This window comes from Nannobrachium achirus (genome assembly GCF_963921795.1).
Source record: "Nannobrachium achirus genome assembly, chromosome: 7".
Taxonomy (NCBI): Eukaryota; Metazoa; Chordata; class Actinopteri; order Myctophiformes; family Myctophidae; genus Nannobrachium; species Nannobrachium achirus.
Window position 1 is genome coordinate 11,217,544 of NC_137816.1, and position 16,292 is coordinate 11,233,835.

The following is a 16,292-nucleotide window of genomic DNA, read 5'->3' on the forward strand; positions in this document are numbered from 1 at the left end:
CTATGGAGTTAACATAACTTAATAGACCCCCAAGTGTGGTTATAATAAGCAAATATTTCTTCCATGTGTATTTTTGGTGTCTCCCTGAAGCTGAAAGCCTCTGGGTCAAAAGGCCCAATTGAAATTCACTGATTGAATGACTTTTTTTTAAAAATCATTCCCTCCCCTTTTTACCATGCAACAACACTGTGGGTGTGGCTACTTCAGCTGGGTCACTACCCACCTGAAAACCAAGCATACCTAATGAGCAGGTGGGTGTGCACACAAAAACATAATTTTAACACTTTCTGTACACGTTTTTGAAAATAATCATCCTCCAAGTATAATCATAATACCTGATGATTATGTTGTAGGGGGGAAAAATCACACTGGCCGGGTTAACCAAAGCGATTTTAGCCCATCGTAGCTCACGCATGGTCGTAGGGACCAAGCCCCGACCGTCATGTTCCCGCGTTTACATGGGTTCGGGCAGAGCGACTAAATTAGCCCCCTACTGTAACTACACCGACATTCAGATTTCACAAAGCGCTTAATAAAGTCTCACTCCTGTCTAAATACGGTACGGCATTCTATAATTACCCGTATTCTTTCTGTTCTTTAATAAGAAGACTTTTTATCCGATCGCTTTCTGTTTTCCCATGTATTTCCTGGCATTCCCCATGCGCACCAACCCCATTGAGATAAACAGACATCGATCGGATAAAAAGGCTTCTTATTAAAGAACACAGAGGATACGGGTAATTATAGAATGCCGTACCGTATTTAGACAGGTGTGAGACTTGATTAAGGACTTTGTTTGTGAAATCTGAATCTTGGTGTAGTTGTAGGGGGCTAAATAAGTCGCTCTGCCCGAACCTGTGTAAACCCGGGAACATGACGGTCGGGGCTTGATCTCTACGATCTCTGAGCTACGATGGGCTAAAATCGCTTTGGGAAATCCGGCCAATGTCTTTAACCTTTTCCACCCAAAACAGAACCAAAAAATTTACTATTAGAATTTAGGCTTTTATCCAGAGCGACTTACCATCTCTTTGGGTAAGCCTCCATCATTGATCAAGGTACATATAATAGATAAAATTGATGTACTTCATATCATCTGTAATTGCACATTCTTACACAGGAAAGTGTACTTGATGTGTATCTGCGTACTGTATATCTACTTCCCTGTGCCTTCTAGTAAACCCCCCTCATTCTGTACATAACCCCATTGCACATGCCCTGTTGCTATGACTGTTAACATTATTGTATTTATTCATTTTATTGTATTTTATTTAATTCCAGTCCAGTACCATTCATATTATCTTGAGTATACTGTATTATATTGCTGTTGTTGCACAGTCTTGTGGAGCGTGTCTCACAACATTTTGCAGCTTGTACTGCGTGAGTGACAAATAAACCCCTCTTGTGATTCTTGAAACGCTGCCCATCTGTTCTCAAGTTATTTTTCTATCAGTCAGACTTTGACCTTGACTGTGCCCTTGATCTGTTGCCCTTTCAGCCTAAAAGTCCATCATCAGGGCATTGTGTCGATGTCTCCTTTAGCAAAACACTAAACCGCTAACTGTTCCCTCTGAGCAGGATTGCCCCGCATGATTGCCTCCAAACAAACTATTCCAATACCCTGCCATGCATTGCTGCAGGCAGGGAAACAAACATTTGTTTTGCAGTCACACATAAAATGTAAACAGAACAGTAATGACATGTATCTCTCTAGACATCCTCTAGGTCCTGTTAGCAGCCACGGAACCATCAGGTTGAATACAATAACTCTAAATGAAATAAACCAGCTGCATGATTTCCCTTAAAAATGCATGCAAAGAATTTCTAGCTTTTATTCCACTCCTAAATTGAAATCTTAAGAAGAACAAATAATAATAGGATGTGTCTTGAACCAAAGGGTTTCTAGATATTGTACAGTATTCTCTTTAAACCAGTGTTTCCTAGTGCTCGTCCTGGTTGGTTCCAAGATTTATAGCAACTCCAGAGAGTTTCCAAGTTGTTAACCCTGGCCTGCGGTCTCTCGTACGCGGGGAGACCACGGGTGGACATATCTTGGAATCTTCTCCAAGATCGCGTTCTTGGTCAAAACAAGACCTTTTCTACGGACCATAACAAAAGCACGGATAATCGTGGTTAAAATATATATTTGTATTGAAAGTATAGACTATTGTCTGCCACGACCGGGAGCTTCTGTTTACATATGGACACAGGGTGCATTCATAGAGCTGTTGAAAATAAAGTAAAAACTCTGAAAAATCATGGCAGAAGCTACTGAATTAATTCATTTATTATATACCTCTCAGTCAGTTATATACCTCTCAGTCAATGAATTAACAGCATTAATTTGGTGTCTCAGGACTCAGGTACAAATGTTTCTGCTATTAGATGGCTGAATAATGATCAGTAATCTGGAAATCCAGGAACTGAAAGGGACTGCTAATTGTTGTCAAAAGTTTCATTATGACTGTTTCAGATCTTAATATAACGTTAGACTACCAGGCCAACAGAACAGCTTCACAAACATGACAATATCAGATTTGGCAGGCTTGAATACAATATAAAGCCACCGACTGAGCACGTTAAACGCATACCAGTGACATCTATGGAAAGCTTCTCCCTGCCTTTTATCAAACACCTCAAATAATCACACAGCCCAATCCAATCGGCTGTTGAAAAGGGGAGGAAAGAAGAAAAGAAGAAGTCAAAGAACGCTGTCATAAATGAGGGAGCAATACCCATTTAGCATCCGGCAGATGGAGGGAATGAGTGAATGAATAAATCAGAGAACAATGAGATTTCCATAGTGGAGGAGGGCAGGGCACTCTGATATATAATACATGTAGCTAGTCATTTATTTATCACCACACAATGAGAGCCTCCTCTTCTTGGATTAAATTGCAATTTGTTGTCAGGAAGCATGTAATGAATACATATCAAATGCACACCTCTCTCTCTCTCTCTCTCTCTCTCTCTCTCTCTCTCTCTCTCTCTCTCTCTCTCTCTCTCTCTCGCTCTCCATTCTATCGCTTTCTCTCAACCTTTCTTCCTCTCCCACTACCATTTTTCCCCCGGCCGCTCTTTCCTTCTTGTCTTTTTTACTCTACCCACCCCCCCTCCATCGTTCTGTCTACCTTTCTCTCTGTCTGTCATATTCTTATGACACTTACTGTCTGACATATCCCCTTGTGTGTGTGTGTGTGTGTGTGTGTGTGTGTGTGCGCGTGTGTGTGTGTGTGTGTGTGTGTGTGTGTGTGTGTGTGTGTGTGTGTGTGTGTGTGCGTGTGCGCGCGCGCGCGTGCGCACGTGTGTGTGAGTTCATGCGTCAAACACTTTTAATATAATACAGGTCTGTGTATCAATGTGTTCTACATGTGTTTGTCATACATGTTATATATCGTCACTGTCGGGCAGAAACCTCGTATCTCCATGTTTCAAACGTGTAAGTTTTTTCGCGAAGCAAAGCCCTGCTTCATCATACAAGACTATCGCACAAAAGTAGTGAAAACAGCAGATCTACAAGCACACAACGCCTCGCGTTGTGAGGTGAACGCCTCGCGTTGTGAGGTGTTGTGTGCTTGTAGATCGGCTGTTTTCACTAGTTTAGTTCATTTTTTAAATGATAAATACAAAATGAACGCTTTTGGACATACAAGGTTTCCACCCGACAACGACGATATGCATAATATACAGGCTATACAGGGTATTGTCTCTTACATGACGACAGGACTGGTTTCAGAGGGTTTCATGTGCAGGCTGTAGTGGAGCGGGTCAGGAGAGTTGGTTCTGTTCGGGGCGGACCAGGACACATTCAGACTGGTACCAGTGGAACCAGTCAGCCTGGGGGGTGACAAACCAGCAGGAGCTGAGAGGAGAGGAGAGGAGAGGAGAGGAGAGGAGAGGAGAGGAGAGGAGAAATTGAGAAACAATCAAAAGGAGATAGAAACAGTCCATCTATGATTCCAGCGGTGAGTAGCTTCCCTATGTAGTCCTGTAAAACAGCCCATCATGATGTTGTTGCTGACCTGAGAACAATTGAACTGAGAGCAGAGAGGAGCGAGCCTGAAGGGAGGGAGCGAGAGAGAGGGAAAGAAAACGGTAAAGAGGAATAATGAAAAGAAATGTTGCGCACGCACGCACATACACATGAAGGAAGGCACAAACTCACACACACTGGTTTTGAAAACCTTCGAGGGAAATGAATTTCAAACTAACCTAAACCCAGCAAGCACGGCCAGGACCTGGACCAATCAGTGACGTCTTGATTGGGGCCAGATCAAGTCAAACCATGACTAGTCAGATCTGGCCAAGAATATCACCTGATTTCAACCAACATAAATCTTGCCCACGAAAACGGACGTCCTGGATTAATCAGAGAGGGTCGGATCGAGGCCAGATAAACTAGTCATCATAACTAGTCAGATATGTCCCAGAATATAACCTTACATGCTCATATTTCAACTAACATTACAAACAATAACAATAATCCTGTAGAGTAGACCATATGACGTCCTGGTAATGACGATCATCCCCATATGGGCTGTGATCTGGCCTAGTTCTGAACGTCACCGGAGTCACCAGAGGACGTTATCACAACATCATCATGACGTCATTTGGCTTGCAGGGAAACCCTTACACTAACATTAAAGGTTTAAGATTTAAGGTTGATAACTTCACAATCAAAGTGGGCGACAAGGTCATAATACAAAAAACGTGTTATGACAAAGTCATAATACGAAAACATTTTACTTAGGATGTATCCTTGAAGCTAATCTTTCCAGCGAAAAGATGACTTCAAATAAAATCAACCAACAAACTCGTTTCCTACAGAGGATCGCCCCGATGGTCAACTTCAACACACTGAAAACCATAGCTGGTGCAATAATTCAGCGTGTACCTGTCAAAATACTTTATAAACGTTAAGGACGTCCACAATTACAACACCAGAGGCAGCGCCACAGATCACGTTCAACCCAGAGTCAACTCAAACAATGGGTCAAACTCGTTCTTCTGCTAAACCACCAAAATGTGGAATGCCTTACCGAAGGCCTTAAAGGAGTGTGGTTCCCTAGCATCCTTTAAAATCGCCCTGAAAAACCACTTACAGGCAGCAGCCGTTCGACACTGGCAATAATAAACCTATCCCAGCCTTACCCTCCCCTAGCTGAACCTTCTTTGTATTTACCTACTGTACGTATACATTTTTTGCCCTGTTTTTTTAGCCTCTTTTTATTTTATTTTATCCTGACTATATCTACTGCATAGTACTGTGTTCTATCTGTCTGTCATTCAATGTTATATGAGATACTTCAATGGTTTCCTGTGTAAATAAGATTATGTCAAATAATCGCGATTAGACGATTATGTAATAATTGTGCCCTACTACACCCTAACAGGTAATCTAACAGATATGTAACCCAACACTGACCCTATAACTATAACCAATTACCCTAACCTTAGCACCTGTCAGGAGAATGCACGCACACCAGCTTGCATGCACACACTGGACCGCCCCACCAAGCTCTCTCAGATAAATTTCCTCCCTTAACTTAAAAGAATCTCTTCTCACTCACCTCCAAACACCATGTTCATGCTTCAAATTTTGCTTTGTTTTCTGTTTTCTGCTTTTGTTTTCTTTTGCTGATGTGGACTATATAGTTATTTCCCTATTTGTGGGTTGAATTGGTGGGGTGGGAGCGGCTAAGTTTTCGGAGAGACCTTGTCTTGTCTGTTTGTATGGATGTATTGTGTCGTTTTGTTATTGTATGTAATGTAATGTAATGTATTGTTCTGTCTATCTGTATTTTTGTAATAGGGACCCTCTCAAAAATGAGATGATACATCTCAAGGGGTTTATCCTTTCAATAAAGGCCATAATAACACGCACGCTAATAGCAAGTAGACAAATCTATTTGCTATTAGCTAGCTGTGTGTGAATACATCCGACACAAAACACACGCACTCACACAGAGCGCAGCATTATGATCCTCTTGTAACAACAGTTTTCCACTCCAACGGTAGATTTGTAAGACAACAGAGTGTAAGAGAGGGGATGAGAGAGAGAAACAAGCAGATGCTAAGAAGAGGAGTGAACAGCGGACCATAGTGTAAAGTGACCCTCGTTCAATCAAAGCTGTGGTTCGTCTGTCCACTACAACACTGATTACTAAAGAAGACTTCTCTCTCTCTCTCTCTCTCTCTCTCTCTCACACGCGCGCGCACACACACACACACACACACACACACACACACACACACACACACACACACACACACACACACACACACACACACACACACACACACACACACACACACACACACACACACACACACACACACACACACACACGGTCTTTGGTTAAACAGCTTGAAAAGGACTTCAACATAATGGCTGTTTGAACAGGGTTTGTATTAGAGGTGGTTATAAAATTCAACTTGCTAGTTGAGATGCATCCAATGCAACACGCATGCACGGCACGCACGCACACAAACAAAACCCCAGTGTGTGTGTGTGTGTGTGTGTGTGTGTGTGTGTGTGTGTGTGTGTGTGTTAATTTTGAGTGTGATGAAGATGTGGTGAGACAGATAAAGCACAAAATTATTATTTACAAAACTGTTTGGCCTAATGCCTTGATGGATGAGGGGACATCCTGGACATGTCTTGATGCGCGCTTGTGTGTGTGTGTGTGTGTGTGTGTGTGTGTGTGTGTGTGTGTGTGTGTGTGTGTGTGTGTGTGTGTGTGTGTGTGTGTGTGTGTGTGTGTAGTGCCAGAGGTTACTGACACCCTGGAGACTCATCAGTCTTTCAGAATGACAGCAAACAGCTCGGCGACAAAAAACAACACCCCAACAAAAAACAGAAAACAGGACAAAGCAGGTGACTTATCTCGTGCCCTGAGGCCCATGTGTGTGCGTGCGCGCACGAGTGTCTGTCTGTGTGTGCTTGTGTGTGCATGCTTGCGTATTGGTGTGTGTGTGTGTGTGTGTGTGTGTGTGTGTGTGTGTGTGTGTGTAAGAATTGTCAGAAAGACATTCAAGTCCCTGGAACAATAAGCTTCCTGTATGCTCTGAAGCACAAGATAACTAAACTGAGCTGCAGTTTAACACTACAGTATTATCCCTATAACTAATACTACAGCTACAATTATTACAATCATTACTACTGCTACTACTACTACTATAACTTGCATAGGTGATATAGCTAGATGATCAGAGATCTGATATGACTGGTGTTATATAAATTCCATGAAAAGGGTAAAAATCTTTCAGAAACAATTGAGAAATGTAAAAATAACAGCATACTGTAGTATACCTCCTTTGGTTCTGGAACTTTATTCCCTTTATGTTACTACCTCTTTGTTCTTCTTGCTATTGCCTCCGCCTAGCCGAAGGTGTGGCCCGAGATGTTTTGCCCCCTGTCCTTCTGTCTGTGGAACGTGTCTGTGTGTCTGTCAGTGGACAGCTAATCTCCAGCACTGTTGGCCTGATCGACTTGGAACTATGCAAATCATTCAGATTGGCCAGTTATACCCGTGGCCTTGTGGTTAGAGTGTCCGCCCTGAGACTGGGGTTAGATCTAGAGGGTATAGCACGGGTCTTCCAGGACCCGATTACCCGAGACCCGAACAGAGAACCGAGCAGGTTCGAGTCTAAAATATTGACTTGTCCCTCGGGTCAGGGTAGGGTAGGGTCTAATTGCCATGGTTCGTTCGGGCCATTCCAAAATGCATTTACCGGTAAAGATCTGAGAGGACACAGGATTTAAAAATTATACTGTGTATTTATTTACCCTTCAACTATAATATATATATATTGTTTTTAATGAGACATGCATTGTAATTACACTCCCAAATCCATATTATCATCTATTTTCGCATATTGAATGAGTCCTGCAAATTCATCATGCCTGTTAACTGCCAATCACGTGTTTTCACAGATGTTTTCGAAAGTTTTTTTTTAATTGTTTTATATGTTAGCAAAGAGCTCCATCTAGTGTCCACCAGATCCATGATTGCAAAATCTCAGGCTCCATCCACCTCATTGTTATTCGATTTGGAAAAACGTCCTTTTCACTGCTCCCTGATTTTCGCATGTTGGGTTAGACATTCTACAGTATATTCAACTGCCCAGAGAAAAAGCAGAAGTTACTATGAAAAGCTCCACCGGCTGTCAGTCACTCAGTCAGTCACGTCACGTAACGTCACACTTTTGCCCTAGTCATATCTCTGCCACCGTTGGCCCTATCAATGCCAAACTTTGCACACTCCCCCCCCCCCCCCCGACAGATTTTGGCCTAAAATCACACAAAGCGGTACACATTCTCTAAAGTCATGTCATCAACATGGATCTGTACAATTTCCCATATTCCCTCCTGATTGGCTACGATTGTCTTCTAAAGTTTGTGTATGCGACCTGACGGTTAGGGAGTCTTACTGGTTGGTATCAGCCGATAGAGAGAGATAGGGAGAAAGAGAGAGAGAGAGAGAGAGAGAGGGTGGATACAAATAGTTTTATTTGTGTGTGAGATACTGTATAACCAACAGGTTGTGAATAGAAATGAAAACCAGCTGAAAATTGCTGCAGGCTATCTAAAAGTAGAGAGGTCATTCAAACGGTGTGTGTGTGTGTGTGAGAGAGAGAGATAGCACACACCCGCGCACACGCACGCACACACACACACACACACACACACACACACACACACACACACACACACACACACACACACACACACACACACACACACACACACACACACACACACACACACACACACACACACACACACACACACACACACACACACACACACACACACAGAGAGAGTGTGCCACGCTGTGCTAGCAGGTAGGATATCAGAGGTGTCACTAATGGTTTTAAACTATGCACTTTTATGTTCCGTTCTCTCTCTCTCTCTCCTCTCCTCTTCTCTCCTCCCTCACTCCTCTCTCTCACTCTGCTATCTTCTCTCTGTTCTTTGGTAGAACAAGGACGCATCCAGACAGTTGCCTTAAAGGAGAGTAAAGACATGCCAGAGGCAGAGAACTACGAAAGAGAGAGGAGAGAAAGATAGAAAGAGAGGAAACCTCTGCTATTTAAAATTTATACTTCCTCATGCCTTTGTTTTGAACTTGAACAGTAGAACTTTCCCAAGTCTTTTGTTGTTCTGACTAAGAGCTGTCTATCTGTAGGTCTGTGTGTGTGTGTGCGTGCGTGTGTGTGTGTGTGTGTGTGTGTGTGTGTGTGTGTGTGTGTGTTGTTAGCATTATCCCCAGACTGTCTTGATCAGCTTTGGCATTTATCAGTATGCACAATCAGCCTCTATTGTATGCAATCAGACACACACACACACACACACACACACACACACACACACACACACACACACACACACACACACACACACACACACACACACACACACACACACACACACACACACACACACACACACACACACACACACTTTACTTAATGTTCTGAACATTGATATTTCCAATCTGCATGGCCCTTTGTGACGTGTGCGTGTGCGTGTGTGCGTGTGTGTACCTGCAGGGAGTGTAGTAACACCACGGGGCAGACTCTGCACACATCCCTGTGAGTTACAGGCTCTCACCCAGACACTGTAGTTGGTGTACGGACGGAGGTCTGACACATACAGCCAGGTGCCTGCTGACAGACCACCATACAACACACCTTCACCCTCTGAAATGATAGATAGATAGATGGATAGATGGATAGATAGATAGATAGATAGATAGATAGATAGATAGATAGATAGATAGATAGATAGATTGGATTAAAGTCAGTCTTTCAACAAGCTAACTCCATTTTTATTTTTATTAAAATAACATGATTTCAATACATAATATTTGTATTTATTTTGGTCGTTATGAGAGAGAGAGAGAAAGAGAGATAGAGGTCAAAGGTCAGACACACAACAAGCCGCTTGCTGATAAAGGAATTGTGTATCAAAGAAGGGTTATGGGTAACCAGAGCGAAACGCCACCCTTTATTCCTGCCTCTCCTATACCTCTCTCCACTCGTTTTCATCTGGTCTTCTGGGAGGCACAGATCAAAGCCTATGTGTGTACACGTGTGTGTGTGCGTGTGTGTGTGTGGGTGCGCGGACGTGTGTTCGTGTTCATGTGTGCGCGTGCACATGTGCGTTATCGGTATGCGTGTGTCCATAAAACAGTCCAGAGTCCTTTAACCGATTCAGCAGTTTAATTTTGATCATGGGCTGTGGGCGTGTTCTCTGAGGGAGGGCGAGCTCTTCTGGCGTCCCCGACCCGGCGCTCCGTCCCCCCGTGGGGACGCGACCCCACGGGGGGACGGAGCGCCGGCAGGCAGCACCTGATGCTGGTGAAAGCTAACCTGGTGAAATGCTAACCTCCATCCCCTCGTGGGGACGCGACTCTGGGTCGGGGACGCAAGAAGAGATCGCTCTTGCTGTGTTCCCTCCTCCGCGTCATCAGTGCCCACACCCTAGGTGGGGTTGGCGAAAGGGTCTTTCTGTGTGGAGTTTGCATGTTCTCCCTGTGTCTCCTAGGGCAGGTACTAGGGGTGTACCGATATAGTATAGTAAGTCTGTACCGATATAGTAACTGAATCGAAAAATTGATTTTAATTTGCAACGATCTACTATATCGATATGCAAACAGCAAAATTGTATGGATACTAAGTACTTGTGCCTGCCTTGTATTTATCAATTTCAAGAAGGAAAATGAAAAAGGGTCTATCGATAAATGTGTGTAATCTCTGTGTTCATGCCAAGGTGCGGGTTTGACCATACAGTATGTGTTGAAATATAATGTCCATGTATTTGCTAGAATATCAAAGTACATGTTTAACGTAAAAGAAACTGCACTATATTGACATGTTTCACACAGATTTAATTTCTTTGCCAAATAGTTACTATATTGATTTTAAATCATTGAATCGAATCGTACTGTATCGCCATGAATGAACTAATATCGTCCATGTATCGTATCATCTTCCATTTTGATGCGTATCGTATCGCTATTAAATGTATTGTTACCCCCCTAGTAGGTACCCTCACAAAAACATGCAGTAATACTGGTCTCTATACTGCCACTCCCTGTTCAGCCGGGTTGACTGATGGAGGGGAAAAGAACTGGTTGGAATAACGTGTTCCTTCTACTTGTTGTTCTACCGGGCCAACTCCAAGCGGCCTTCTCACTCATTGAAGGAAGCCTGAGCTCAGTTCACTCTCCCGAGGTGGGCAGAGGGAGAGTAGCGACCAGGATAACAACTTAGGCAATTTAAAATGGGTGGGGGAAAAAAATAAAACAAAAAGCAGCCATGTCATCACACCTAGAAATTCTGCATAACACAGTCTGTTGTCCATAATGAGCCATATTTCAGGAGGGGGGAAAAACCCACTAAATATGTTTGTTCACTAGGTTGCATTCAGCACCTTTTCTGCTTCGGCAAATATGCTGACAATAACAGGCTGACAAATAACCCACGCAAAGACATTCTGTCCACTTGAAATGCAATCTATTCTACCGGCAAAAGAAATAAAATAGAATAGAATAGCAACCTGAACCTTGAGGCTGATGTTCGTGTCTCAAGCAGTCAAAAGTTAACTGAAATCAAACCTGGTTTGTAAGCTATTTGAGTTGCACACCCTGTTGCGCAATTAAAAATAGCTGATGTTCAAGTTCATACAAGCTGTGAGCTTGTAAATGGGCTATGACCCCGTATAAATCAGGATAAAACGTGGTTTATTGCGACCGTCAGGTCGCAAGTTACTAGGAAAAGCTCCACCGACTGTCTGTCTGTCCGTCCGTCCGTCCGTCCGTCCGTCCGTCCGTCCGTCCGTCCGTCCGTCCGTCTGTCTGTCCGTCACGTCACACTTTTGGCCCTAATCTACAGTATCTCTGCCACCATTGGCCCTATCAATGCCAAACTTTGCACACACACTCCTTGGATGGCAAATCACAACCTCCAGCCTGATTTCTCACATGGCCCTCTTCTAGCACCATCATCAGGCTGATTTTTGTAAAACACATTTTTGGACACTGCTACTAAAGATTTTGGCCTAAAATCACACAAAGTGGTACACAGTATCTCTAAAGTCATGTCATCAACATGGATCTGTCCCATTTCCCATATTCCCTCCTGATTGGCTACGATTGCCTTCTAAAGTTTGTGTATGCGACGTGGCGGTCGCTTATCTCCCGATTAGGGAGTCTCACTGGTAGAATAATGATCATAATAATCATTAAAGATATGGAGCTAACATGGTATAGCAGCCATTTCCATGTATTTGTTTTAATGCTTCAGTGAACCTGTGTTTGTGAAGCTGTTTTTAGATGTAATCTATATTTCTGGCTGCTTACTCAGCGAACGTGCTCAACGTGGGAAATAGAATAATGTAAACAGCTAAACAGCAAATATGGAGATCTGCTGAAGTCTTATCATACACTGCTCCTGTGTGTGTGTGTGTGTGTGTGTGTGTGTGTGTGTGTGTGTGTGTGTGTGTGTGTGTGTGTGTGTGTGTCACCTGTGCTTGTGTAGTATATTGTGTAGCTGAGGTTGCCGTTGGGTCTGGGTGGAGCAGTCCAGCGAACTCTGACAGACTGAGAACTGTGCTGGGAGACGTCCAGTAACACCGGACCATCTGGGGACATCTCTAATGTACGACTCTCCACCTGGCAACGTACGCACGCACGCACGCACGCACGCACGCACGCACGCACGCACGCACACACGCACACACGCACACACACACAGTAAACAGTCACAGGATATAACAGATATAAAGTATACCATAAAACTAAACTGAAACTAAAGATATAAAGTCAAGAACAAACAAAAAATATGAAGACAACAAACATTACAAAACCATATGACCATATGATGGTGGTACACATTAACCCTTTCCAAGCCACGGGGAGCCCCTTAATATTAAAACCGGAATATACCGGACATCTGAGCAAGGATGTCTCAGCCGCGCCGTCTTTTACCGTACTGGGTCATTAAAAACTAAATAAATTATTTTTATCCGAAAATCTGCGTTCGTCTAACCTTCCCTAGTCACCGCTCGTCCATCGATAGCTCATGGCTGCTCTGACATGAACCGGAAGTGACGTCAGGTCCATTCCCTGCAGAGGCTTCCTAGCAGCCGTCCGTTTACTGTTTAGACGATAACATTAGCATAGCTGGAGTGCTAAGGGCTAAGCTAGCCAAAATGGTCACATCGACTGTTCAGTCATACCTGGACCATATGCTTGGATTATATGCGCACGGATCGCGCACGCGAAACGCACAGGGAGAAGATGCCTCGGCCAAAACCGCCACTCTATGTCAATGGAGATCCAGATATTCATGGTGAGCAAACGACCGGGGGATCGAAAAAAAAGAAAAAACTACGGCGACGTGCAAGAAGGAGGGGTGCCGGGCTCATGTTTATAAACATAATATTATGTCTCAGATCATAATACAATAATAGAAATTTCACAGCTAATCTATCAAGCCATTCTATTTCGGCTAGCAAAGTGTAAGGGGGCAACACGAACCATATCACAAACTCACGAAGATCACAAAGATTTCTTTTTACATTTTTACAGATTGCCTTTGACATCATGATTATAAAGCATGATTTTGTTCATATAGTAAAACATAACATTTGAATGAACTATAGGGAAGTTAACATGCAATATGCCAATCTGTCTTTTTCTGCCAACTCTTCTCGTTTCCCTTCCTTTCCTCTCTATCTCCTCTGCTCTTGTTCTGCAGCGTCAGCAACTCTGCCTGCTTGACTAAATATGGCGTCCATATTGGAAAAGTGCCCAAAAATATGTCGGGTCGTCGCGGCGACGGGGCAGAGTGGCATTTCTACCAAATGTCACCATCGCCACGACAACCCTCGTTATTGAGCTCAGAGAATCGATCACCTTTATGACGCCCTGTGACACACACACACACACACACACACGCACGCACACACGCACACACACACACACACACACACAGACACACACACACACACACGCACACATACCTTGCTCGTGCACACACCGCATTTGCATAATCATTCTAGAGAGCGTGTGTCTTGCATGAGGTTTTGTGTGTGTGCGTGCGTGCATGTGTGTGTATTATTAGTAAGCTCTTTACTCACCAATGGTCCCTTTCCACAGCCCTGCGCTGTGCATGCCTGCAACCTGAGAGTGTGTTGGCTCCATGGAAAGAGACCCTCCACCACAAAGAACCTCTGGGAGGAGCTGGAGTTCAAAACAAGTGCTCCATCCAGCCAGAGACCGTAGCTTGTTATTACACCTGGAGAATAAACACACCTGGTTACACCTGGTTATTACACCTGGAGAATAAACACACCTGGTTAACTCATTCTCTGCCATCGGACGAGTTTGACGAGTTCGCCAACCTATGGGTCACCAAATATTTTCTGTTTCTGGGGTATGTCGCCCGATGATGTCATGAAATAACCGCAACCAAAAAAATGGAAAGGAAAAATAAAATACTCGTAATGATTGTGTATTGGGAGAGAGGGGCTGGGGGCATGGATCGTAATACACCTGTCAACCAATGCTGTGCTCGAATGTCATCTGCGTTATTAGCACAAATAGCTTGGCTGAAACAATGGTAAACATGGACTTCTCATGGTTGCGATAACAATTCAGAATTGGGTGTTAAATGACTGCGTTGTCAGACACGGCCAGGAGGATCAAGAGCAGCAATCCTCTCCAAAAGTTGAACTAATAGCGACTTTAAGCTCGATGATTTTCAGGACAGCAACGCCAGGCGGACTACGGCTGCAATGACTTAATCGCCGTAGCGGTCAAAATGGTTAAGCAAAGCCTCTGCGGCGACGGGTTCCCACCCCTTTCAATGAACGCTTTGGTTCCCATGGCGACGAGTACACGCAGCAGACGGAGTAGGTGCTACGTGGGAAGGGACCTTCTGCCGTAGTAGAGACTGCTGCGGCGACGGCAGGTTGATCTATCGAGCGCAGATCATTTCCAGTTACCGTTGTCATCTGCCGTTGCCGTAGCGTTGCTTAAGGTCGCTAGTGTCTGCTTGAAGCGGTTAGGGCGCTGCGCCCAAAAAAAACGCCTGATGTCGGGAGCGTTGAAGCGCAATGCTTGGGCGCTAGGATTAGGAGTGCACAGTCTTTACCATGGAAATGCATGGCAGACAGTCACTGCCAGCTGAAGAAAATGATTTCAGTGGACACAACGCCTAACTCCCTGATACAGGACAGAGAGTTGGAGGGTTATGAGGACATTCTATGAGAAGACCACATGAGGACACATACACAACAACAAGACCTCATGAGCACACAGATGATCCCATCAAGACAGACACACACACACACACACACACACACACACACACACACACACACACTCATAAAGATACACACAGCGAGAAGACAGTACAGGAACACATTATGACAACTGTCTGACAGAAAGGCAGGCACGTGGTTACCAGTTCTGTATATACATGCATCCTTAGACATACACATATATGGGTCTCTCTCACACACACACACACACACACACACACACACACACACACACACACACACACACAGATAATTACATTACATTCACCTAATAAAAAAAAGGAACAGTATGGTGCCAAAAGTGCTTTTCCTTAATAAAAATGCATACAGGGGCTCAAAAGATCAGCCGTGAGAACTAAGAGGCTATTCTGCTTTAATCATGTGTGGTTTTTATTGGTTACTGCAGATAGACGCACCTATCAGGACCCACCAAGCAAAACTACATCTGGGGAAGCACTTAATGTGGACAATCACTGTGTGTGTGTGTGTGTGTGTGTGTGTGTGTGTGTGTGTGTGTGTGTGTGTGTGTGTGTGTGTGTGTGTGTGTGTGTGCACGCAATAGTAAGCCCATATCAGTGTAGGTTGTAATAAAGACAGGTTGGGAAATGAAGCAGTGAATGCATAACTGGCTTATTTCCACTCTTTGTCTGCGTGTTGCCCCGACCTAATCCCCACGAGGATTATCCTCACAAATCCCCATGGAATTGGGAGGGAGGGAGAGTGTGCGAGAGAGAGAGAGAGAGAGAGAGAGAGAGAGAGAGAGAGAGAATAAATGTAGAATACCAGTGCTGTGAAACCCACGAGAGCAAATCATCATCATTGTAGCTGACCGTCTCTGACAACAAAATGGAACAAAATAAAATAAAGCCTTGAGCTCTTCTCCTTTTTAAGCAGAAACTAAAGCTTTTTAAAGCCAAAATTAAAGCTCTTTAAGCAGAAATTAAAGCTCTTTAAGCGG

At 43.9% G+C, this 16,292-nt stretch overlaps 1 protein-coding gene across 1 annotated transcript in view; it reads right to left on the reverse strand.

Annotated features, from left to right (window-relative positions):
* Positions 1-16,292, reverse strand: part of ush2a (Usher syndrome 2A (autosomal recessive, mild)) — a gene marked incomplete at both ends in the record, with an annotated part of 371,709 nt that overhangs the window by 185,740 nt on the left and 169,677 nt on the right. Inside the window, 4 exon segments of the mRNA XM_080730052.1 lie at positions 3,715-3,862; positions 9,550-9,705; positions 12,533-12,680; positions 14,150-14,307. Coding sequence (XP_080586178.1) covers positions 3,715-3,862; positions 9,550-9,705; positions 12,533-12,680; positions 14,150-14,307 — 610 coding nt within the window.